Here is a 27698-nt window from a genome sequence, read left to right as displayed (position 1 = left end):
TTTAAGGGTATTTGGGCATATATGTATACTAGCTAAAATAAAGGATACAAAGAAAAACTGTAAAACTATTCCAACATTGCTGGTAGTTAGCTCAGTTACACCTCGCTTGGAAGCAAGATGGCGGCTGTAGTTAGTGGCTGCATCTTTTCACTTGAACAGGTAACACATCTTTAATTCCTGGCAGCATGTTAGTTTCTCCAGGGTTGGAAGAGTGAATGTTAACCTGCGGTTATCAATTACAGTTACTTCTCAGGACTTTTTGGATGAGTTGTGAATAAAAATATCTTTCTCCCACAGAATGAGTGCCACGTCAGCCATGAGTTGTGCCTTGCCAGTACCGCTTGGGCCTGAGCAAGAGGACCAAGAGTGCTCTGAGACACACATGTCTGTTTTGTGGTATGCAGGGCAGCTTGCAATTACTTATTATGATACAGAAGATTGCTCAGTCTACTTCATGCCTGACATACCTGATAATGAAGACCTCAAGCTACTGCAAAAAGTGATTGGGGAAGTTAATCCTCAATGTATAGTGACCAGTGCAAAACAGGACCAGAATATTGCCAAATTCCTGACCAACTTAACAGCTACTGCTGGTGATAAAGATATAGGAAAACCAGAAATTGTCCTTTTTCCTAACATAGATTTTGGCCTAGAAGTCAGCAAGCAACGGATCCTATCTAGGCAATTTCCATTTATCCCATCTCATATGACTGCAACAGAGAAAATTCTCTACTTGTCCTCAATCATCCCTTTTGAGAGCCCACTCATGATACGAGCCCTAGGGGGACTCCTTAAGTTTCTAGACAGGAGAAGGGTTGGAGTTGAGCTCGAAGAAAGCACTATTGCAGTTCCTATTTTGGCCTTTAAAAAGTTTGTGCTGTCAGATATTGTGAATATGGACCAAGATGCTTACTGTGTCCTGCAGATATTTAAAAGTGATATCCATCCTTCTGTGTACAAGCTGTCCAGTGGATTAAAGGAAGGATTCAGTTTATATGGAATTTTAAACCGTTGCAGGTGCAAATGGGGAGAAAAACTGCTCAGGCTGTGGCTCACACGCCCTACTCGGAACTTGACAGAGCTGAACAAACGGCTAGATGTTATCCATTTCTTCCTGCTGGCTCAGAACCATGAAACAGTCCTCACTCTTCAAGGTTGCCTCAAGAATATTAAAAATGTGCCCCTTATTCTAAAAAGAATGACTCTTTCCCACACAAAAGTTAGTGACTGGCAAGCACTGTATAAGACAGTGTACAGTGCAGTGTGCCTTAGAGACACATGTCGTTCTCTGCCCAACACTATTGAACTCTTTCAGACTATTTCGCATGTCTTCACTGATGATCTGCACTACATTGCTAGTCTAATCAGCAAAGTGGTGGACTTTGAAGGCAGCATCTCAGAGAACCGCTTCACTGTTCGACCCAATGTGGACCCCACCATTGATGAGAAGAAACGAAAGCTGATGGGACTATCAGACTTCCTTACGGAAGTGGCACGAAAAGAATTGGAGACCTTGGACAATCATATTCCCTCCTGCTGTGTGATCTACATTCCTTTGATTGGGTTCCTTCTCTCTATTCCACGGCTACCAACTATGGTGGATAAGAGTGACTTTGAAATCGAAGGCTTGGACTTCATGTTCTTGTCAGAGGATAAACTGCATTACAGAAGTGCTAGGACTAAGGAGCTGGACAGCCTGCTGGGTGACTTGCATTGTGAGATCAGAGACCAGGAAACACTTATTATGCACCAGCTGCAGACAAAGATCTTGGAGAAGTCTGAAGTGCTTAACAGTGTGATTGAGTATACTGCACACCTAGATGTGCTACTAGCTTTGGCAGTGATGGCCCGTGAGAATGCTTACTGCCGGCCACGCTTTACTCACCGCCATGGCTTCCACATCAAGGATGGAAGACATCCGCTCGTGGAACTATGTGCAAAGACTTTTGTGGCCAATCCTGTAAACAGTGGTGAGGCTACCAGACGAATAAAGATCATCACTGGGCCCAACTCATCTGGAAAGAGCATCTACTTAAAGCAAGTCGGTCTTATAGTATTCATGGCTCTAATTGGCAGTTATGTCCCTGCAGCAGAGGCAGAGATTGGAGTAATTGATGGGATTTACACGAGAATCCACAGTAGGGAATCAGTTTCTGTAGGGCTCTCCACTTTCATGATTGATCTTAACCAGGTTGCCAAGGCAGTAAACAATGCCACAGAGAGGTCCTTGGTACTTATTGATGAGTTTGGTAAAGGGACCAACACACTGGATGGCCTGTCCCTTCTGGCTGCTGTCCTGAGGTACTGGATCAGGCAAGGAACACAGTGTCCGCAGGTCTTTGTCTCCACTAATTTTCACAGTTTAATGCAGCTAGAACTCCTGCCTGATACACCTCTGCTGGAGTATCTGACCATGGAGACCCACCAAGATGGAGATGAGTTGATATTTTTCTATCAGATCAAAGAGGGCGTGTCCACAGTTAGTCACGCTGCCAACATCGCCGCATTAGCAGGAATGCCAGCCAAAATTGTTGAAAGAGGAGTGGAAGTGTCAGAACTGATTCGCAACGGAAAAGCTATCAAATGTATTGATCATCCTTCAAAAGGAGATCGGATGGAAAAATGCAGGTCCGTTGTGGAAAAGTTTCTTCGCTTAGACCTTGATGATCCCCATGTGGACTTAGAAGAGTTCATGCATAAAGAGGTGCTGCCTTCTGCAGCCTCGGTACTGTAACATGGGTATGTGGGAAAGCATAGATTACATCATATTTACATCGTTCAGTAGGAGAGTTTGGTAATTTAAAGAATAATCACTATGACTAACAACTCACACTACATTTAGCTTGTAACAAACTGCTTATAGTTATGTTCTTTCTTCTTCTTCTTGTTTAAAACAAGTACTGTAGTTACATATGTCTGCAATATGGTGTACGATACGAAAGCAGGAAGACTGAAAGAAGAGACTTCAAGAACCTCTTCCAGCCGTTGGGTCACTCAGTTTGTGCATTTTCTGCCCCTGTTGTTAGACTTCAGAATAAAAAATACTGTAGAAAAATCACAAAACATTTCTGCTGGTCTCCTACGACGGCGAAAGCAGTGTTGATTGTTTTGTATTGTGCCAAAGTGATCGTTTCACCTGTTTTAGGATCAGCATCAAAGATTCCAAATAAGTATGTGCCTCAGACTCCCATATCAGCAAGTAACAGTTATCACAATACAAACCACAGACGTAGAAGCTGACAAATGGAAATACAGAGGGATTTAATGAGCTCTGAGGGTTTCTTACACCAGCATTTCTGTCCAAAATGCCACAGATCCCAGGAGTTATTATAGAAAGAATGCTGGACACCAGAACCAGCAGGGACTGATAAACAGGGTAAGTGCTTTGGTGGTTAGTGAGAATCACTCTCTTCTCATAAGGTTCTATACGGTACGACTACTTATCTAGGCCATATGGGTATAAATAAAAGCAAAATTACAAATCTAGGAAACTGAAAACTATACTAGGGATGTAAGACAGATATTCACATTTTGTATTCTATTTTTGAGTATTGAGTAAAACTTAACATTAAAGGAATAATACCAGAAGGGGAGGATTCCCTTTCACTTATCCTGTTGTGCAGAGGATCTTTACTGAACACAATATTTGATGTATGCACATGCAACAAAAATTCATTAACAAATTAATGAAGCAGGAGACATGATATGTAAGTACTATAGAAATAATAACCTCTCCTGCAATGAGATAAGTGCTTGAGATTCTTTATCTAAATAAGACAGAAGAGTTATCAGCTTATTGTCTGACTGCCAAAACTTGCTGTAACTGCTTACAGTATGGCTAATAAAAGACACCAGCAAATACACTACACCTCTCTTCAGCTATATTTGATTTCAAGAAGCCAAAAGTATTAATGTCACATAAATTGAGAGAAAATTTATATGAGAAAAAGTAATTACCTTCGTAATTATCAGTATTAAACATCTTATCTGGTATGTCTAGCTGAATATAGCAAAAAGATGAATGGGAGAGCACATCAAAAACATTTGAACTTGGAGATGCTGCTTTGGGTTTCACTCAGTGTAGAATTTCCTCCTTTATGATGAAGGAGCTACTATTATTACAAAATAAGTACCTTATATTATCTCTATATGAAACTAGGATAATGGCAAAAGTTTAATGTAATTTACATGAAAAAAAAAGAATAAATTACTGAATCATGCAGTTACTGCTATTTCTAGTGCAATCATAATAATACTGTCTGCAGAATAATATCTAGCATCTTGATGATGTTACCACTGAAGTTGACTGGTAACAGTGAATCAGGCCTTGTACAACACTTGGAAGTGTTGTAAATACAAATGGATTCTTCTCACTAATATAGTCTTTTTTAGTAATTATACATATAGCATTCTAAAGATATACTGTACAGAAGACTATCATATATTAAATATTCATAAATTATATTTTTGGCCTTTTTTCTTGTCAACCACTGTCTAGGCTGAGGATATACTCCTTACTAATTAAGCAGATATCATCAGAGCAATTTAGCCATCAGTCATCTTCTACTTATGAAATCCATTTCACAGTATTTGCAGTTCTGGCAGCACTGGGTATACAAGGATCTCCAAATGTCATACAGCATTTATCAAGTGTGCCTCACAACACACCCTGAAGTAAACAGCAGCCTGGACAAATGAAAAACAGAGGAGATGTGACTGAGCTGTGGCAAGGTAGCCAGCTAGTGCGGGAAGCAGGAATAGAAATGTTACCTTCAAGTGCAAAACTCCAGTTGCTTCTTTCATTGTTTCATTAGGTTCTTTGTATAGAAGATAATGATACTAAGCCAAGATTCTTATCGTCCAAACCATCAATTGTGGAAATAGCTAAACATGTGCAAGTAAATTATATCCCTTTATCTCCTTCCAGAAGGACACTGATAGGCACACTGTATGTCCTTATTTTGAGGAAGTTTAGTGGCACATTTGATCTCAGAATCGTCCAACGAAGCATGAAGAATGAGTTGCTCCCACTTCTGAGTAGGTAAAGAAGTTCTTTAACCTCAGAAGCTGAAGGGGGTACAGTAACCCAGATAGCTCTTTTCTAACCTGCTTCATCTCACATTTTATACTTTATTAATGCCTGTTTCCAGGTTTTTTTGCATTTACCATTTTTAGCTTAATGCTGTGCCTTCAAAATAAAAAGCTGATTTCCTGAGATCTTTATTAATTTTGAATTCTCAGACTCTTTTCTTTGTAAATATCAGCAGTCTTTTCAGAAGATATGCATTTCAAAAATGCCTGTAGCTATATTAAGGTTTGAAAAACAATTTTATTTTTTTTCCCAAAAGATAACTTTGGTGGAATTTAGATGTCATTATGAGGAGAGTGGCTTAATAGACTATTGCTTCAAATAAGGAAACTTACATTTTAAAAAAAATTAATACTCAACTAATTTAGTTACATTTGCTGTTTTATATGCTTTCTCATGTAACCTTCATTCACTCCCCCTTTCTTGTTTTTCATACTGTTCCATGATCTGAAAATGCAATTAGGCATTATGTTAAAATGTACTACAAAATAGTTATTCCTTTTATGTGTCATGTTTTTATTTATTGTTTATAGTAAATGAATGAAACTGTCTCAGTAAATGCACGGGCACAATGAAACAAAAAATGATAGTAAAGACCAATGCTTATGCCTGACAGTGGATTGACAGAGAAATTTTTTTTTAATAAATAGTATCTCTCTATACAGTGTATCTTTAGAATACCATATGCACTATCCAGCATTATGGAGGACTAAGGAAGATGATTTGGAATGACACTGAGCTGGGTCTGTCAGCAGCAGTGAATATCAGAACACAGAATGCATGCATCCTGGCTAATAGTTCATGCAAGGTAGATAAATGTAAACAAAATGAAGCACCATCCAAAAACCAAGCAAAAATAGAATGGCAAAAACCCCACCCTGATTGTCTCGGGTGTTTTAACCAAACAGTTAAATTACTGAACAGCTGATATTCTAGAAGAGCTGTGGATTTTTAAAATTAGTGTTTTTTAAAAACAACTGTTAAAACAAGCAACAGCTTATGTGAGCTTACAAATTTAATAGCTATAATATACCATGTACAACCTGTGGACAAGTCCGTATTTCTGTTTCAGAGCAAGTACATGTGCCCTTGAAGTTTCTTGATGTATCTCAAATCTCACTGCCTTCTTCCAGCTGATTGCACAATACTACTTAATTAAAATGTGCACTTTCAGCATTTTTAGAGTTATTTCAAATGACATTTTAAATTATTTTTCTTTAGTGCTTACTATTATGGAAATAAAATCAACTTAAAATATTTCTATTATGTACTTTAATTCTTACTTTAAAATATATTTTTTTCTGAAAATTATTTTCCTGATCAATGTTAAAGGATCACGTAAAACATTCTATACAATGTCAGCAAAAGAACATTTATGGAGCTATATCTTATGTTAAATAACAATATTACTGTTCAGTCAGTATGAAATGAAAAACTAGATATACTAGTATTGCTACTATATATTTATCTTTACAGTTATAACCTACTTTTATGTATTTGTGTGTTTTGTCTAAAAAGCTAATAAACAGGCAAGAAATAACTGCCTGCAAGAGAGAATATAGAAGATGTGTTTCATTGCTACTCTGAAATTCACCAAAGCATATTCAATAGAGGGAACAGACAGTCTGCATATTATGCATAATCCAAATGTAAACTCCACTGTTTGTTTGCTTATTTTCTCCTATACAGTAACAAAACAAAACTATCCAAACAAACTGCATGCATATAATGTACACCCTAATAATAATTCTGTAATTTTGAACAAATACTTTCATCATTTGGTCATGCATAGTTTCACAAAATACAATAGACCGTGATATTACTGTACTGAGAATATCAAGAGTGGTAACTTAAAGTATAATACAGGACTGCTGTTTGTATGGTAGATGTACTAATAATTTTTTCTAAAAAAAAAACCCCAGTATTTTCAAGTCTTACCTCTTCAGCTGATTACAAAGTAGAAAGTATGATGCTATAGCATAAGCAACTCCTTTGCTTGTCTCCAAATTAAACTTTCTAGATTGCTGCTGAGCTATGTGAAATGTGAGCTCACCTGCTTACGTAATTGTGTTGATTTTGACAACTTCATGAAGGTCAGATGTGGTTTAAAAGCTCTTTCTCCTCCTGTCAAGATGCCCTTTTCTTGAAATATCTTCTTCATAGTCTCTGAAGGGGGAGAAAAATGTAGAGGTACAAAGATATTACACGATAGAATGCTTAAAAATGTGCTTTCAACTGTAATATGAGTCACAGCCACTCCACATGGAAAAAACAAGATGAGTACGAAAAGGCAGAGATATTTCTAGGTAACTTCAAAGGTGCATATTATTTCCTGTGAAAATAGGCTTATATTTACAGTTAATATGGGTCACAACTTTGGCTTTACTAAAATAATGGCAATTAGAAAGTTGTCCATGCTGTCTGCTTTTGCTATCAAAATAGGAACTTGACATTAGAACTGTTCAGGAGTTACTCTCACTGGAAGTTTTGGAAACTTCAGGAAAACTCATGAGTATGTAACAAAATTGTCTCTTTTCAAAAACACTATTCTGTGGTGAATTCTATTATCTGTATTTGGGTAATCTCCCACTCACACCAAAGGAAATCTGAAATTGAAAGCCATCTGGCACTGGATTTAGATAGAAAATTTAGAGAACATATCAGTTATGCTGATGATTTTGGTTTTGGTTTTTTTTAGCTTCACTGTTGACTTCCAAGCTAATTTGATATTTTCGATGTACACTTTTATCTCTCTACAGCCCAGGCCAAAGCAATTTGACTAAACTGACCTAATTTACTATTTCCCAGCTCATCTGGCCAATGTCATGTTTCATTTCTTGGAAATAAATTTCAGTATAACTTTTGAATTATGCTCCATATTTCTTTTAGCTGAAATACTTTACATGAAAAATTTCTGTTGTAATTTTGGAAAAAAAGTTTAGATCAAATGGTAAAAACCTGTAGCAAAAATAATACCAGTACGTAGAATATTTCTATTACTGAAAACCAGAAAAACTGTGAAATTTTTTTTTTTTGCAAATAAAACTTCCAGTTTTTCACTAGCTGCAGGTCTAGCTGACTCATACTATCCTTGAACTCAAATCAGAATAAGGGGAAAAAAAATCAATCGTATCACATTAATTTAATCAACCCTTACCATAATGATGTATTTGCATTTAAGTGTATTATTTTTTTTTTTTTGCTTGATAGTTCAGCAGTAACAGAAAGATCCTGTGCTTTATTCTCCCACCTGGAAGAAAATGCATTACACTGGGAAGCAAACAGCCCAGCTGGCTGAAGAAAAATAGGGAAGGCCCAAGGAAGAGGAATATATATGCATGTAAAACTAGCTAGCATAAGTCTGCCAGTTCACGCTCCTGTAATATGCCATTCCAGAGTCCTTACCCTTGTAATTTTTTATTTTCTATAGTAACTATTTAAGTGAGCTATGTTGAAATCACACTTAAGAGATTTTACAAGTTTATGCATTACTTTGCAACAGAGAAGTTCTAGATGAAGCTCACAGTATTCACTTGGGACCTGGAGATCAACATTGGCTCCTCTTTCTCTGCTGCATGAGATTTATAACCTTATGCTCCACAGTCTATGCAACTAAAGTTGGGATTTTGAAAGAAGCCAAGGAAATCGAAGACCCAAATGCCATCTCTTACACAGGCCCGGTTGAAAATTCTCTTTCAAACTTCACTCCCCACTTGCTGATGGAAAATGCCGATGCATTTTACAAAAAAGAATTAGCCCAACCTTTTATTCTAACTCACAGGACTGAAAGGACAACCAGATTAAAACTCGTGAAGCATTTATACAATGGTAATAGGGGTCACGTTACTATGACAGATGCTGAAAATAATGGTTGAGGCTGGAAGGGACCTCTGGAGGTCATCTGGTCGAACCCTCCTGCTCAAGCAAGCCCACCTAGAGCTGCTTGCCCGGGACCACGTCTGGATGGGTTCTGCCTGTCTCTAGGGATGGAGACCCCACAGCCTCCCTGGGCAACCAGTGCCAGTGCTCGGTCACCCTCACAGGAAATACGTGTTTCCTGATGTTCATACAGAACCTCCTGTGTTTCTGGTTGTGCCCATTCTTTCTCTCTCTTTCACTCCATGTATGTACATTGGTATCATAGAATCGTAGAATGGTTTAGGTTGGAAGGGACCTCAAAGACCATCTAGTTCCAACCCCTCCTGCCATGGGCAGGGACACCCTCCACTAGACCAGGTTGCCTAAAGCCCCATCCAACCTGGCCTTAAACACTTCCAGGGATGGGGCATCCACAACCTCTCTGGGCAACCTGTTCCAGTGCCTCACCACTCTAACAGTAAAGAATTTCTTTCTAACATCTAATCTAAATTGACCCTCCTTCAGCTTAAACCCATTACCCCTTGTCCTGTCACTACACTCCCCGATAAACAGTCCCTCACCATCTTTCCTGTAGGCCCCTTCAGGTACCGGAAAGCCACAATTAGATCTCCCTGGAGCCGCCTTTTCTCCAGGCTGAACAATCCCAACTCTCTCAGCCTGTCCTCACAGGAGAGGTGCTCCAGCCTTCTGATCAGCCTTGTGGCCTTCTCTGGACTCTCCAACAGCTTGATGCCTTTCCTGTACTGGGGCCCTGATATAAGGATAACTGCTATATAGATCTACAGATCAGTGCATCTAATTCTGTACATATATCTATCATCTAGATCTATAGACCCACTGTATACCTATAGCTACAGCTATGTATCTATACACAAGTACAGCTTACCTACTTGTATTATTTTAAATTGTGTTTGTGGGAAACATTTCCAAATTTACACTGAATCCCCACTAAGCTATTGTGCAGCTGTGCACACAAATGCTGCTGAACAACAGATTAACATATCAAAACAGAAGACTACAAAGAAATGTTTGCTGTTTCTTCAAACTGAGATATGGAAGTTCAAATTACATTATTTAGTTATGGTATGCATATATTTCCATGCACCCAATGGCCTGCTTATTTTCTGATGTTAGTAAGCTAACAAAATGTTAGTTATTTAAAACTGAAATTATCTGTAACAAAGCCATTTTCTGGTTCCTTTGATTCTCTGAACTGCATCATTTGAGGACCCATTGACTTTGATGTTCCAGAAAAGGATTAGTCTTATCAAAACCATGTTTACACTACACTGTGATATTCTGACTCAGTCCTGTGGACTGTCATCTTTTTTTCCCCCTAAAAGCTCAAATTCTTTCTGCCATCATGTCTCATGCCAAGCAGTGCCTTGTCTCCCACTCTGCAATTAAGTTCTGTACTGGTGAAGATTTGCACCTTTAAGGGTGTCCCCCTAACTCCATAAGAGCTTGGTGTCAGACCAGTGGTTTGCCAATGCGCATCTGGTCACAGGATTTTAAGCCCAGTGTTTTCAACAGGCTAGACTGATCACTGTAACTGTGTGTCACCGTGGGACGGTAGGGCACCTACGCTTCACACTGCTGAACAGCAACCACATGGCCTCCCTGTCTTCATTTTGTGCTCAATAGCTTTGTTCAATATCTGCTCCTAGTTATCTTTCTAAATTCATCTTTTTTTCATATCTGGCAATTCTAATCAAGAATAAACATACTGAAAAACTGGGTCAGAGGAAAGAAAGAAAGCATAACTTCAGAGACTGCAGTTTGAAATTTAATAGATTTACATGTGTCCCCACACATGTTCTCATGGTGATCAGACTTTTCACACAGCTTTGTCATGGCATAGACATTAAACATCACAGCTCAAGAGACTGGCCACACTTGCTGGTACTACAGAAAGCCCCAGTTTTGTTAGGGAAAGTGTGACATTATACTGGTTAAGGTGACTTACGAACATAATTAGCACAATGTTTCCTTCTTCAAAGATAATGAAAATAGAAAGAAATCTGAGTAGATGGAGGAGGGAGGGGAAGAAACAAAGGGAAATGTTTTCCTGAGAGCACAGGAAGGTTAAAAGATAATGTAATGCTATTAATATCCATGCAGCTCTTTGAAGAAGTGGCCACAAGAAGAGTTTTAAAAGAAATGGGGAAGGAAGCGCGGATGCTGTGGGCAAGAGAAAGTTCCAAGCTTATGGGACAGCATGAAAGTGGATTTGAAGACAGCAAAGAAGGTTAAACTTTATGATGGGGATTGCCTCAACTGAAAGAAATTAGAGGACAGTGACAAGAATCGTAGACAGACAATGCCCACGGGTCTTAACAAATGAGAATCTGCCATCTTCTCCTAGACATCAACTTTACCAGCTAGGCTGAAAAGTCAAACAAGATCCGTGTTTTCCCTTATTAGTCTCAGGCTGACCAATGTTTGCAGCTTCAAAGTATACCCTAGAAAAGTTAAGGCTATTTTTACAAGTTCAGTGACTTCCTGGAACAAATTTTTGGACAACTTTCAGACTGTCTTTCATGCAATTTGAAGTACTCTGCGATACCATTTTGTACCTTATTTTTATAATGTCAAAATTACTGAATGACATATGCCTTTCTTACACTGGATGCAGCTGAATCCATTAGACAACTGTTTCCCCATAATTAAGACTTGAAATGTGACATATGAAACTTACCCAGAACAGTTATATACTGGAAAGGCTCAAAGATGCAACAGCTAGATCAATACAGAATGATTCATAGAAAAATTGCACATTGAGCCATGTTCCATAATACAAATGGCCATCTTTTCTAAAATTTCATTAGATATGGAAAGCTGCTACATATGTACATTTCCTTCCAGTCTATTAATTTCTGCTTGTTTCTAAGCCATGTTCCCTCAATTAAAGGTTTGGAATTTAGAAACAGTATTCTGCCTCTTTACTGATTTTTTTTTACTTTACACTTGGAGCTGAAGACAAGTTGAGCATAGATAACTTACAACTATGACTAACATGTTGAGTCATGTTAAAAATTTAAGTCCTTAGTTGTTTTTTAAGAGTATTCTGTTTGCTATCGGTTAGCAGAAGTTTGGGTTTTACAGAGAAGCTCTTCTGGTGATCCTTCCTTTCCCAATAGCACCAGCATAACGCACTTGCAAAGCCTTAAAAGACCTAATTTCCAAGCCAATGAAGAACTTGAAGCCACCTATTTCAGATCATAATACTTATCACAACCTCAACTATGTGTCACCAGAGGTGTCCACCACCAACTTAAAAAAAATCTTTTAGATATCATGTTATGCTTGGAATATATAATCAAAAGCTGCAGCAAGCACCAAACTCTACCATCCCACCATTAAGGCCATTACGAAGGATACTATCAGCCCGAGAAGTGTCCCTGGCTGCTGCTTGACAAAAACTACTGACTCCTGAACACCTCAGCAATCCCCAATCTCTGATGAAAAAAAAATGGTGGCTCTACCAGGGTCAGTCACTACCTCGTGTGCTGGTGATTTTTATCTCCAGGATGTAAGAAAAGGAAAGGCCTTGCTTCTCATCTCTCCATGTGAAAAGAGGGTATTTTTTCTCCCCATCGGTACTAGCATTTCTCTGCAAATAGTCAGCTTTACACTCTACCAAAAGGTAAATCAGAGTCAAGCCAATTTCCCAATGGTTCTTCCACTGCTACTTGGTTATATATTACTTAGGCTTTTCTAGAGTAAGTTATCACTGTACTGGATATTCTATATTATTCTATATTAGCGAGCTATATGCTTATTTCAAACATATATCAGCAGCATACGTGGATTGTTCCGTTTCTCTGCATCGCCATACATGTATATAGAAGAAAGATGTGCTCGTTCATAAAGTAGGATCCAAGGAGGAGATGGACCCAGGAATCCTGCTTTGCGCACAGATGCCAATAGGCAAGGTAAGCCTTTACAAGACAAACAATGATAATGCGAAGGCTCAAAGTGCTACACTGAAATAGAAACGTAAGTAGGACTTCTTGATGAATATCTCGGTTATTTTACTGACTTTAATCCATTCCAATACTTCCTAAGAGTTTGTCACAGTCACAAAAAGTGGGTGAGAGTACCTTCTTTTACATCACAAAAAATGTATCTTATTGCTTTATTTTAATAAGGTATTTATCAGAGTTAGTGTTATTCAGTGTTTGGCAGCACAATATGAAGACAAATGTAAATGAAAATCTAAAAGTGTTTACTGTCCTTGCTTTCAGAGAACCATACTTTACAATTCTAGCATTAAGGAACAAATGTGGAGACCACTAATGAGTGTTTTAGAGGAATGAAGGCAATGAACATAGTGAACAGCATGTCCAGTTTCATTAAATAATACAGCTGTGCTCAGTGGCCTTTAACCAGATCATCATACGTGTTCTGTACAGAGGATGTCAACAATCAAAACCATCTTGTAATAAACAATCAAGGAGAAATTAAACGGCAGATTCAGAGTCAGGCATGCACATGGTTAGTTTGTTTTATACATTTCACATACACAACTACAATGAGAATAAAAACCATAATAAACATCAAGGTGCAAAGATAGGATACTATGACAAACTGAAGATGTTTCAATCTCCCTACTAATTGAATAAATTCTTTGCAACAATTTAAAACTTTTCTTCCACGCCTGCCTGCCTATACAACAGCAGATTAGAGATTATCTGGTCTGTAAATACCAAAATCCTCCTATAAGATTTACTTTCTCCTTGCCTTACAAACAGATCCTCTACTTATTCCTGCTACCTCAACTTCCTTTCTATTAAACCCTTATTCTTCCCCTTGTATATACCCTCTCTGTACCTTGCTGAAAATGCCATTACACAGCCAAATCACATTTTTCTTAGCAAATTGAAAAGATTCTTTCTGACTCCTTCCACACAGTTGATCAAAATTTTAAGACCCTGTGTGAAGAGCAATAGAGTCAAAGGGCAGGAGAGGCACTGCAATACAGTGCTCCAAAGCCAGGTCCCTGTCCCAGCCTACCACTCTTGCATATCTACTTTAGCGTCTTCTACTTGTCATGTGACACACAAAAAAGGTGAACTAAGAAATTTGGTGATAGCACAGCATTTAACATCCCCATGCAACTAATAAAATGTTGAGCTCCAGAGCACACTGTATTTAATAACTATTACCTGTTGGAAGCACAAAGTCATAAAACTAACTGGTGTTACTTAGCCTTAATAATGACCGTTCATCTTCACTAAAATGTTTGCCCCTGTTGTCAGCATTTGTCTAGTGAAGGGGCCTAAAATGAAGAAAACTGTCTCGTAGCGCAAAGCTGAATTAGAAAAGGTTGCATACAGAAAACTTTGCAATATCAAAAGGCACGAACAATGCTCAGGTCTATTGGAATCAGTCCTTCATTTAAGTGTCTTGGCTCTTGTAATGAAATCAACCAAAGAATCGTTGGTTATATTCATCACATGTTACAGCATATATATATATTTGATGACATAATTATATTCTTGAGACAACAGAACATTGCCACTTCCAACTTTAGAGCATGCTTCTCTTCTTGCTGTGGATGAGCCAAGTTTCTACATAGTCCAGTAAAATTCTACTACACACATTAGTAGGAACTAATGGCATGTGGACTAGAAAAGAAAATCTAACATGTCACAGCAGTACATTTTCAATGCAACTGTTATGGATTTAGACTAGCAGCTTTTTGTTCACTTTGTACAAATCAATTGTTTTAATGGGAAATTACAACAGTTTTGATTTCTCAATTTTTCCATCATGTGAAATGACTTACGAATAACTGACAAGAGGCAAAATTCATTTATCTTAGCTTCAGCCATCTGGAACTAAAGTGAACGAAATTAACTGAATTAAACTATTTCGCTAGGCTCTCTGAAGTCACGGCAATTTAAATCACCCTAAAATAGATGCTAAAGGTGTGCTTTTATAATCTTTAAAGAAGCTCATAAACCACCATCCTTGCCAAAACAGACTGTTCCTCTCCAGCCCCATGCCCACCACTGCTCCTATCTTTTTGTGCCAACAGTCCTGTAGCTATACAGTAAAGTGCACTGGCAATCTGGTTAGGTTAAAAATTAACTGGCAAAGGTAAAAAAAGTTAATTTGACCACAGTTGAATACACCATGTGGCTGCACAAATCCCCAACACAACAAGAGGGACCAGACTGCTTTGGTATGGTGGCAATGCCAGCTTATGCTTGAGTAAAGCTGTAATGTACCTAGAGAAGACGGGCGGTATAACTCGCTTTCCATTTCTCTCTCTCTAGTACAGATTGTTAGGTAAAACAATTTAGTGAGATTAGACTAAATGTCATATATATAAAACTAAAGTAAATGACTAGATAGGTGTACTACATGTCTGTCTAGTGAAGTCCTAACTGTATTAAAATATGTTACCCAACAAATCAACATTTCTTAAAAACACAGGAACAAAAGCAAATGAAATAGTCATCTGCATAAACAGAAGAGTAACTTTTTTATTCATGAAATACAAGCTCCCTCTTATGGTTAGACCATAACATGCATCATTCCATCCATAAAACCAAAATCTGCAAATCCTGCAGGTAGAAAACAGGATTCACTTATTCAATTTTATCAGCTTCAAATACCATTTACAATATAATTATCAAAATGAAAAATGAAGCTAAACAATTAACTACCTTTTCCAAATTCACTTAGTACTTCAAATATTCTATAGTGTAGCAAAGCACAACAAATGAAGAGGTTTTTAAAAATCACTTATAAGTGTATATATCACTTTTAGCTCAGGAATTCTAAAAAGACTTGGACAAACAGTGATTAAAATAGTCCTCAAACTTCTGTCATAACAGTTTAGCACAGTTCCTGGTAGATAATTATATGATGCAAGTGTCCTTTAATGGTTTGTTGGGAAAAAAACTAGCAAATCACAACAAACTGAAGATCCATATTAGCTCTGCTTTTCCTGAACTTGTGTCTCTGGCAACCTTGCATTTACATCAGTATTGGCAGACGTACACTTACAATTATAATGTTGTACCACATTCAGATGTTACTGGTATCAAACAAATTTCCATATAATTTATGGAACTAAATGGGTCTTACAAGAAGCTAATTTAACTTCACATATTTTCTACTGTTTGTGTTACCAATATTTCTCTTTCAACATCCATGTAGAACACAAAATAACACATGAAGTCAAAATTCACCTTTGAGCATAGCAGAAACCAAACATAGTCTTGAATTAGCAAAACAGTAATTCTGTAATAAAGTAAACTTAGGTCTTGCAAAAAATCAAACCAGCTACAGAAGTGATTTCTCTTTACTGTTCCATGGACAACAACAGAATGATTAACATCCTGCAGGCAATACTGTATTTTTTTTTTTTCTGCCAGATTCAGAATTGCAGTTTTCTAGAGACACAAGTATATCGCAGGCAAGCTGTGCTAGAAGCCAGAATAAACTTGTGACAATTAATTTCTGTCAAACATATATAACCTCACAGCAGTATATACAGAGACCTGAGGCAATCTTCACACAGATCCTGACAATAGCAGCCCAGCAGGAAAGAGTTTCCAGCATTTTCTCTTGCAGCTGTCTCTCTAAAGTTGTATATTCAGCATACTATCCGCAGAGCAGGAATACTAGGCATAATTTGGACATACAGTCTGTTTTGAATTAATATATAAAATGTATTACAGAAAATAAACTCAACAGCACATTTCTGCTAATATGATTCTTTACATTAGAAGGTATATTTATTGTGTCAAGAACAGCCCGGAAAGTACTATATGGTCTTTTCCCCAAAATTCAACACCTTCGGTAGGAGGTTTGGCCCTTAGAGGACTGTCTGCTAATGTTTTGTAAAAACTGCATGCAAACTAAACTGTGTTGCAATTAACTCTGTAAGTGTACTCTTATGTTAAAGGAATTATACGTGTGATACACTTGGGGAAGGGGGGAGAATCCTAACGACTCTCTTGTTTATCTATCATCTCATCAGTTCTGAAGAGTTCACCTGGATTCTTTTGTTTAATATTATTTCATATTCCAAATCACACTGCCCTGAAGGACATCTGTGTAATAAGAAATGTTCTATTTGTATCAGGTTACTTATATTAAGTTCTTTGAAATTTAGTCTAATGAAGACATAAGTAGAAAGTATTATTTAGTGTATTCATTTTCTTCCTACTCTTACCTGGCCTTTCCACTAATTTAATATGTAACAAAACTAACTTTTGAAACACATTTGTATAATCTTCAGTGTTACATAATTACAGACCTAAAAACTTGTTTTCTGGCACAAGCATCAATACAAAAAATGAATTTGCTTTCATGAATTATAGGTTACCTGTTATGAAGTGATATTAGCCCTTCCAAGAAGGCACAAAAAGATCCTGTAAAATCAGCAGCAATTCAGAAGTTACGGTTATAACAGTCAGTAAGCAGCGTTAAGACAGCATATTCTGAAGTCATATCCATTAAACATTTTCAGTGATTTTACCATTTTATTCTGGTAATGTTCAGCTCCCTACCCTGTTTCAGAAATAAATCCAGACAAAACAAACATCACTAAAGACTGAAAGACAGGCCTAAGGCCAAGAAATGATCCATTGGGTTGATAAAAGTAAGCACCGAAATAAGAAACATTTTTACTAAACAACAGTGTTAAGTTTACTACGCAGCAGTGTTGTGTTAATAATATACAGCTGTAGTTCTAATATAAGCAAAGAATGCTCACCAGTGGGTATCAGTAGTTATACTTTACAAAGGAAACATAGGTTTGCTTGTTTGCTAAATTCGTACTAACAATTTGTCTTCTAGGAAGGACTGTCAAACTGAAAAGCAAAGGTCAAAATCTGATCTCATCTTTTACTTGTCTAATTCTGATCAAAAAATGGTTCACTAGTCTACGATGTGTAGAAAAATCACTCATAACAAACTACTTTCTGTTGTTAAAAGATACTTGGCTCTCCATGTTTAGTAACTTCAATTATTTTGGAGTTCTAAATAATTAACTATAAACTTCTCAAAATCAAAAGTTACTGTCACTAACAGAAACCATTCGTCTCCTTTCACAAGGCGTACTGAAAGAGAACACAGTTTATGAATTATCTCACTGTTTATAACACAGCATACATACAATATTCTGTCACCTTTAAAAGAAATCTAAAGACAAACACATTGACAAGGATGAGGAAACATATTGTCCAAAGGACTGAAGAAATACTTGGTAGATTCAATCTTTGAAATAATTATGGGATTATTTGACAACTGAAGCCTCTCTGGAACTGTAAGTACTGTTCAATTTCTACCATACTGAATATTAGAAATACTCTATTGAGCGCTGCTTAAAATAAAGCATTGTCCAATAACAGCATAAGCAATTTGGTAAGCTGAAAAGCTCACAGTCTTCTATTCAACAATTCCTTAAAGTGTAAGTTAAAAAATACTAAACATTTTCTGAAGCCACTTCAGAAATCAAAACTAATTAATTGCTACAGAAAGCACTGTACTAATAAAGACTTCTTCCATTTTTTCTCTGTACTGGACTGCAAAGAGGTAGCGTGACAGCAGCAGTCTCGGCTACTCTGCAAAATGTCCTATATGGCTTATTGCACTATTAAAAAATGGTGTGACCTCACATTCCTCAGAGCACAAAAGATAATTCATCAATACTGAAAAACTCTTTTAAAGAGTCTTTCCAAGGAATAGTTGGAATTGCCAGGATAGTTTTAAAGGACACCAATGAATTACAGGCAGTACTGTTCTCTGAGAATTTTTATTTAATATCTGTAAACAACATAGTTTAATTATAGACTCATAGACAGATATAGTTAATCATATCTTAAACTTAGTTTAAGTATAGACACATAGACAGTCTACTTTGTTTTGGTCTAGGTACTGACTGCTGTTTCTCAGCTGATAATTATACTCCTTTTGATTTGTTTATTCCTACTGACTTGAACTGTATCTTTAGATGCATTTTATCTGACTGGCAAAGGCAGTGGCCTTAGCTCCACTGTTAACACAGAACCAAGAGTTTTGCTCTTGAAATGAACATGTGGGTGCACACGCAGAGTAGCCTGTACCTGCCACATCTTTCAGTAACTTCCTAATTGCTAAAGGAAGGCAATTAACATTGAACAAGCTACAGACTGGTTCCACAACTCCTCCAAAAAAAAATTTCAAGCTAAAGCAGCATGAAATTCAACTCCATTCCTCTGGCAGATGAGTTGTGTCCTTCTCCTGAACTCCCCTTATCCTCCAGGGGTGCAAAGAAAGTCCAAATTTTACTTTATACATATATGGAAGTGTATTTATAAAGTACATATATATACCTATACATATCTCTAAGTGTGTACTTATACATGTGGGAGTGGTAAGTTACAGTTAATTCACTGAGATTTAAGAGTGATATGGATGACATAGAGGAAACACAAAACTTAAAGACTTCGCAGACCATGGAAGAGGAAAGAATGTCACTCTCAGTGCTCTACTCAGCACAAACACAAAGGAAAGAACTATGTAACTTTGCAAGTCAGATAAGTTGTATCAAAGATACAGTTCTTAAAGTCAGTAAGTATGAATATACAAATTGGAAGGGGTATAAATACCAGCACAGAAACAGCATACAGTACATGGACCAAAATAAGGCAGAATGGAGTCTTTATATCCATCTACAAACCTGCACCACATTTTTTACATATACTAAATAAAAAGATATTAGAGAACAGTATTGTCTGTAATTCAACAATATCCTTTTGAACTATGCTGGGAAATTAATTATGTAGCCTTTGCAGTTGTTAACGGTAAATTAATGTTGACTAATTTAGCACCAACTTATCTTTGTGCTCCATTCTCATCTGGGTTGTCAAAAAGTCTTTAAAGCAATTAAACTAGATTAACAAATTGTACCTGCTATTTCTGTAAGTATAGTTGTATGATCATTTTCTGCTAACTTCACAAATCCAACTTCATTTCTGAAGTGATCAATTCCTTGAAAAGACAAATCCACAGTTTTTCCTTTCAGGAGATCTTCTACAAAATCCTTGCTGTCTGAAAGAGCACCAACTGCTCTGTCAAGGGGAAAGAAAAAAATCTGTATGAAAGTCAAATATATTAATACTGTTTACATTGCTATTAATCATTCTATCCAAAAATCTCACAAAACTTTATTAGTATCAATTTATTATCTAGTCGGGTACTTTTGCACTATTTTCTATCAATGCAGTCAGTATTATTATTACCATTTTACAAAGGTAAACTGGTTCATACACCCTGCTATAAAACCACAGAAATTATAAGGCAGACCTAGCAGCAGATGTAATTCCTCAAACGAGTTTATCTCAGTCCTCAAGTTGACTAGATATATAGGTGATAGTGTCTCTATTACTCTATGCATCCCATTTAAACAAGATGCTTACTTGGAAGTATTTGGTTTTCCATTCTTAAATTAATTCATTTTTTTCATCTTTTGATAGCTCAACTGAACACTCTAAGATTATCCTTCATTCAAAGTTACTACAGAGTGTTACTTAGTATTATAAATAGAGGTTAGTGACATTATATAGATATATGAAAATTATATGGAAATTACTAGTAAGATCATGGAGAACTGTTATTAAAAGTACTATCTAAATTGATGCTTACTTTCTTTAAGAGATAAGTAGCATGCACACATAATCTGCATTTAACTTATGAAACAGGAGCCAATTTGGTAACCTTTTAAGAATCATTTTAATTAGCCATATTAAGTACACGTACGATTACACGAAATATTTGTTTTGACCTGCACTTGAAGTGATTCACATGCTAAACAAAACCTCTATAAACATTCTTACTGTCTTTTAAAAGATCTCTCCCATGCTCAGAGTTTTTAATTCTATTCAACGAGACTGAATCAAAACTTTTCACTAAACCGATGTTGACATTATAAACGCTAGATGGCAGTGACAGGTTAAAAACTCTCAAGAGACAATTTTACTTTTTCTGTCCTAGCTGGGTGAAAGCCATCACCATGATTTCTAAAGTAGGCTAAATTACATTCTTGAAGCATGTACAATTACAAACAACTCTACACACGTTTCCATTGTGTTTAACAAGATGAGAACTATGCATTTAATTGAAACCTAGGCCAGGTTAATAAAGACATTAAGGTTGATTACATGACAAAATGTTCTTGATTGATAAAGTCCTCCTGTGGTTTTTTTATAGGGCTTTAATGTACAATCTAGAAGTACTTTAGCTCCTATATAACCACTTTAAACAACAACGCCATTACTTGCTCCTTGGCAAAGATATTATTTTCTTTGAGCCAAGATATTTTCCTCTGCCACTTACCTACCCTTTTATCACCACTAGACAAGCCGGTTCCTATGTCTTCCATACATGCTATATTTCAAGACCTTTCAAAAACACCATCTAATAATGATTATACCTGTCAGATAACTTCACAGGTAATCATGTGTAGATTTATTTACTGACATGAACCTGAAAATTGTTCCAAAACAAATACAAACGTTTTGAATAGACTGTGTCAAAGATTGCAGCAGGCTTTCAATTAGTGAATCACTCACATACCTAAAACCCATCCCTGGATTTTTTGCATCTAAGAACTGGTACACAGAGAAGCACAGCCAGTTCTGTTCCCCAGCTGAACAAAGATTTACATTTCCATACTGTAGGGTGTGCTGCAGAACTCACTGGCTAGCTGAACTACCTGATGAGGTCTATGAAAGGTCAAGTCAAACAGCGCAGTGTGTTTTCAGTTTAGCACTGTGTCACTAAGATTTAGTTCTACTTTTTCTTTTGTATTATATATAATTTATATATAATCTTGTAAACACTAAAATATGTGGAAAAATAATTGTCATCTCACTATAGCATATTTTGTATTTTCGTATTCTATCAACCACTTTATAATGTCTAACAATTGCTTTGTAAGAATAATGCACAAGGACAAACATTTCCACTGCAGTCAATAGCAACAAACACAACAGTGCTATTTTCTTGTTATTCCATAACAAAGAGTATTTACGATACCAAATAGTAGTTACACTCAGTGCAACTAACCCACAGGGATAACAAAAAAGTTTACGAGCATTTTGCTCCAAAGTGGAAAAAGGAAATAAAAAAAAGCATTAAGGAGCGTATTCTAAGTGAATACAAACTAGGATTATAGAAGCAGTGCTTCTTCTTTTCTATACTTTTGTAATGTAAATATTCTAGGACTTAAAACTGATGTGGCTTCTTTTTAGAAATTTCTGAATTGTTAATTTTGATTACTTGTTAGAAAAAGCAACCTTGCAAAAAAAGCCAAACTGAATCCTTTCAGCTCTCATGTTTATAATGAAGAGGTTAGATTCACAGAGTCTTTGACAGATAACAAGCAAGAAGAACTTGACACTATAGTCTGGTAATGAAGGCATTTGCTGTGAAGGCAGACATCCTGATTTCTAGTACCTGATCCCATGACTATGCACACAGTTAGCGTGGACTAGAACTCCTTTGCTTGAAGGGAGTGCTGTCATGGCTCTTTCTTGCTCGCTTTCTTTATGGTTTTTAAAATCTCATTCTTGATTTCATATAGCCTTACAAAAGGAGATGTAAAGTGCATTCACGAAGGCCAGACCACAGCCAATCAGTTAGGAAACTCACATGGCAATTGTAGGTCTGGATTCCTTTAGAAAGAACGGCCTAGAATACAGATCTTCCATTTTCAGGGTGAAAGCTGTATGTACTAAAATACCACACAAAGGGCTTTGTGATGAATTGAATGTTATGTTTAGCACATTCTTATCACGCATTTTGACTTCAAATAGTGTTCAACACATTTCATTTCTGTATAGACAGAGGCACTATTGTGCAAACACAGTAGAAAAACTGTAGATATCTAAGTAACTTAATGGATCCAAACCTAAGGATCTGTGAACCCTCAGATGCCCAGCTGACTGACTGCACTTTTTTTAACATAACCCTAGGTTATACACAGATTCTTTTGCCAGCCTGGATCTTGGTTTCTTTCCATTAACCTAGTATCAAAAATTGGTAAAGCAAAGATAGAAAATTCAACTTTTTACTCTTCGAATTCTCCCAAAAAATTAAACAGAAAACATTAGTTATGAAAAAAAAAAGAGAATCCCATATAATAGAAAATGCAATCTAGAATACCTGAGGATAGCTGAGCTACATGCCTGTAGGAGGCATCTTGCCAGGGAAGGGGTGAATCACTGGGGAAGCTGCTGCTGACTAGAGGACAGGTCCTGGGTACCTGGACTGTGGAGTTCTGCTGGGAGAGGCAGAGAAGAACTCCTTAAGTAAGTGCTTGGGTGGCAGTCAGACAGTGAAAGCTGAGAAGGAGCTAAAGAAGTAGCAGAAGATACTGAATTTGGGAATATTTGTTTTGATATACAGTTTAGGATTCTAACAAATATTCATGAGGAGGCATACTGGCCTTTGAGATATTTTCTCACATTCCCTTTTTAAAAAGTCCATAATTCAAATCCATTTTAAAACAAACTTGTGCACACAGTCAGTGGTTGTTCTCACTGATTTTCAGGTGCTACCATAGCTTACTCAGCAGCCAGGACAGGAGGAAGCTGGTGTGCCTACTCCAGGAGACAAAAAGCACATGGAGATGAGAGGGAATCCAGCAGATCTAGTATCCTTTACTTTCCTTTCTATTCTCTGTTCCTTACTATCTGTTTCTCTCCATTTAGATCAGACCATTGGAGACGAGAATCCTGACACTCACATCCTCACAGGACAGGTAATAGTGTGGAGGCCTCAAGGATATAGCATTCAAGGAAACAAGTGGGAAAAACACACAGGGCAATTGATTTAGATATACTGATATCCCATTATTTTTAGGTGTGTTAAATGTTTTTAGCCAAAATACTTCTACTTATGTGAAGCATGCCCTTTACTACCAAATGGTTCTTACATTCTATCTTGGATTCTCACTTTCTTATGAGCAATCTGCACTTTAACAGCCAAACCTTCTAGGGGGAAAAAATATTCAACACACACTTATTAGACACATTATTTTGTAACTGTATTACCGTAACCAAAGCAATGTCTCACTGCACTTATTCATTATTTGATCTAAATAATTCAGCCCATGGACCACATGCCTGCTAACACTGCAGAGAAAACCAGTAAGCTATAGATATATATATACATATCTGACAGAGGGCCCCTGAAAGAACTCATCTGGGGGAGATGAAACCGTGAGGCTTCTCTCTCACAGAATTATAAAGATCCAATGAATTTTGATTCATTGGCAATTCACTACAAAATTGACACATAAGCAATGGAGGATTCCCAGATGTTCCTATAATGCCAGTAGGCCATTTGTCAGCGTTTTGCATAATACTCTGTTACGGTTATCAAAGTGTTTGCAATCTCAATTCTGCAATTACAATGTGCAAATATAGAGACAGCACATATGCAGGCCATTGGGCACCACATCTAAATGGAAACTGTTGAGAAAGTCTGTGTAAAGCAGGACTATAAAATACAATATACGTTTTCATTTCAAGTCAGAATTACAGCTAGACGCACAAATTATTATTCTGAACATTCATAAATTACAGCTGTATAGACAGACTTAAAAGTCTGAACAACTTCATATTAACCACTGAACTTGTAAGTTAAAGTAGGCTTGTCAGATAGCAGTACAGCATGTGATAAACAGTAAAAAAAAACAAACTGCATTTGTATAAAGCAAGTAGTCGCAGCTAACACTTAGACACATGACATCATTGTATAATACATATGCCTTTCCACAACTTTTCTACCTTTTATATGATGAAAAAAATCAGCTATATTACTGAAGCAATGTAAAAAATACACTTTTGACAAGGCCTAATAGCCACCTCTCCTTTAGTGTACTTTAAATTTTGAGTATAATAAATTCATTTAGGGACATAAAAAACCCCTATAACTGCATGAGGCATTAGCTTGGAGCTAAGGTTTATTTCATTACAGTCTTTCAGTGACAATTACTAATTTGGCTTATAACATTTGCTAAGCAATGAAATTCTGAAAATTCCCCTGTTAATCTGTTCAGCATCCCCTGTATCGAAAGATTGCTTTAAAATAATTACTTTAGCAATCATGAGATTTGTGCATGCAAGTTCAGCACACACTATGAAAAATGCAAGGGAAAAAAGCATACTTTGTTCAGAGGTCATGACATAAGTTATGAAAATGGATAATATTAAGATTAGCATTTTTAAGAGCAACATGAATTAAATGTTCAGTAACGTTAGTAATTTAGGACTGACAAAATATAAGCATCGGTTACACCCTCTAGTCTTCTGGTACTCCTCAAGCAAAAATACTTGTATGTATTTAATTTAGCACCAAATACCTACATGTTAATTTCTTCTTCATTGGATAAATGCATCACTAACATGGTGACATGCAACGAGCCAGAGCGAACCATTGCTTTGGAAAGCCTTTGATCCTTTTGTATTATTACATCTTGGACAGCCTGAACACTGCCAGTAATCTGGGAAGACAGACACAGAAACAACAGTTAGCCATTACAATTACTGTATCCCATCATGCAAGTGAACAAGAAAGCACACAAACCGAAATCAAACGTTTATGTAAAAACCATTCTAGCAGAAGAAAGTTTTATCCTCTGACAAAGCTGTGCTAACTGACCCAAGCAAACTCAAAGTGGGTAGGAATGGAGTGATTAATAAATCACTGGACACTCCCCATCACATCTTAATAGGAGTTTGCTTCCATAAGTATGATAAATTCCTGGAGTAGGTTAAGATCATCCACTTTTACACTGCCAGTAATCCAAATAAAAGGCTTCTTCAAGGACTTTCTCTGCCCGCTTTGCTAAACTTGTATGTTGGTATGTGCAGACAAGTGTCTGGAAAAAGAAAGACATCTTTGCAGGATCGGGCACATAAAAAACAGGAGCATTCAGTAAATAATTTGTAGAGATATCCGATTTACAATTCTGATTATACTGTCCAATAGACAGGCATCATTTATATACTCTCTTCAAACATATTTTAATGAATTTCCATACAACACATACACAGTTCTAACTTCATCAGTCTTCTTTAAAATTATTTGAATTACATTTTCTTCGCTGAAAATTATTTGTATGGTTATATATGCTTCACAAATTGTATTCAAAATGTTTACTGTGCTTGCCATTATGATAGCTGTATTGCAGTGATTTAAAAAACAAACACACACCCCCCCCCGCAATTCTTGAATTTGTTAGCGGAAATTAAACCAATCAAATAACCTTGACCATCTGACAAAATTATTTATTTCTTAAAGCATGGTAAGCAAAGACATTACAGACAAATCAACTTTGGTGTATAAAGTCTAAAAGGAGCATGTAGAAAACTTCCATCTGTTTGGGTTGGGGTTTTTTTGAAACTCAGTGGTGAATGCTTCACAAATATACTGTACTTATTGACTTTTATAACATAAGCACAAGTAGCTCTTAGGTTAAAAAAAAAAAAAAAAGCTTTGATATATTTTGATAGCTCTGTTAATTGTAAAGAACACATAAATTTCCTGTAAAAACGCGATCTAATGGGAGTGGTCAGTACTTTTCTGATCCAATTTCTATCAGATGAGTTTTGCCATGCAGGAGTTTTACCTAATGTCCACAGATATCTAGTAGTGCCATATAAACAAAAGCAAATTATAACTGAAAGGAACCAACTCTAAGGAGGGTGGGGAGGAGGAAGGAAGGTAAAAGCCACTTGCCAGAAAAAGGTGATACGGCATCTACAAAACCACAAATGTCTTAGGTAGTCTAAGACATATGAAGAGAATTGCACCAACGTGGCCATCTTCCTTCATATGCCAGAACTGATCTTATCCTGGATAAATAACACTTTTATTGTCTCAGATGTAGGAGAAATTTAACCCACATTTAAGCAAAAAACTGGTAAACATCATCCCTGGTAATTACAATGTATCGATTGCATAATTATTTAAGTTTCTAGACTAAACCAAATGCAGTTATCCCAGTAAAGAAAAAAAAATCAAAAATTAAATCACCTATCATATGAATTACAATTTTATTCTACTTTCAACTATCGCTCTAAACGTAATTTGTACCTGAGAGCTGGCAAAGGAAAAAAAAAAAGTAAGTGTACAAGCCCTTCAGAATACAGAAGACAGGTATGGAACTGTGTTATCATAGCAGTAATACCATCCTAGCTCTGAAAAAGATCAATATTATTCAGTATTCAGATTAGCAGCCAATACCCCACATCCCCTTACCAATACAGTTTCCTTCAGAAGTACTCCCAAGTCCCTTCCTGCTCACGTTCTAAACTACCTCCAGCTCCCTCATACAGTTCAGTTCTGGCTTGGGCAAGAAGCAACACATGCTGTGGCTGATTTTCAGCTATAAGGGCTTCACTGGCTAACAAACACACACATACTCATTCATCAGCTGGCAGGTCTGGAAGAATAGCTAAAGAATAGCTAACTGCCACACTCACACTACAGTCTTCAACACAAGCATGTTCTTTCAAGGCTCTCTCTTTTACACAAGTACTAATTTCCTACAATTCCTCAAAAATTGTAGGAAATTAGTACTTCTGAGATGTCATTTTTTTAATCCATATTTGGAAAATGAGTTGAAAACGCAGAGCGGGTTCAAAACCCACAAAACCCCAATGGGGTTATAACAAGGCAAACAGATAGGCAGGCTCACACCTGTATAAACTCTATT

The 27698-nt window shown here is 36.7% G+C and overlaps 2 protein-coding genes across 8 annotated transcripts in view; one reads left to right on the top strand and one right to left on the bottom strand.

Moving 5' to 3' along the window:
* AKAP7 (A-kinase anchoring protein 7) overlaps positions 1 to 27698 on the bottom strand; it is a 95812-nt gene that overhangs the window by 60999 nt on the left and 7115 nt on the right. For all 7 annotated transcript variants that reach the window (XR_012834535.1, XR_012834534.1, XR_012834533.1 and 4 more), the window contains exons 4-6: positions 25345 to 25481; positions 19883 to 20043; positions 7143 to 7255 (exon numbers count right to left, since the gene is read on the bottom strand). Coding sequence is in view for 4 of the 7 variants with exons in the window: in XM_075748094.1 (XP_075604209.1) it covers positions 7143 to 7255; positions 19883 to 20043; positions 25345 to 25481 (411 nt within the window). In the remaining 3 variants the exon portion in view is untranslated. The remainder of the gene's footprint in view (positions 1 to 7142; positions 7256 to 19882; positions 20044 to 25344; positions 25482 to 27698) is intronic.
* Positions 299 to 2734, top strand: MSH5 (mutS homolog 5). Its single transcript, XM_010305262.2, has one exon. The coding sequence runs from the start codon at positions 299 to 301 to the stop codon at positions 2732 to 2734; it is 2436 nt and encodes an 811-aa protein (XP_010303564.2).

Source organism: Balearica regulorum, chromosome 3 (genome assembly GCF_011004875.1).
Source record: "Balearica regulorum gibbericeps isolate bBalReg1 chromosome 3, bBalReg1.pri, whole genome shotgun sequence".
Classification (NCBI taxonomy): Eukaryota; Metazoa; Chordata; class Aves; order Gruiformes; family Gruidae; genus Balearica; species Balearica regulorum.
Note: the sequence above shows the minus strand (reverse complement) of the source record. Positions and strands in the feature narration are given on the sequence as shown.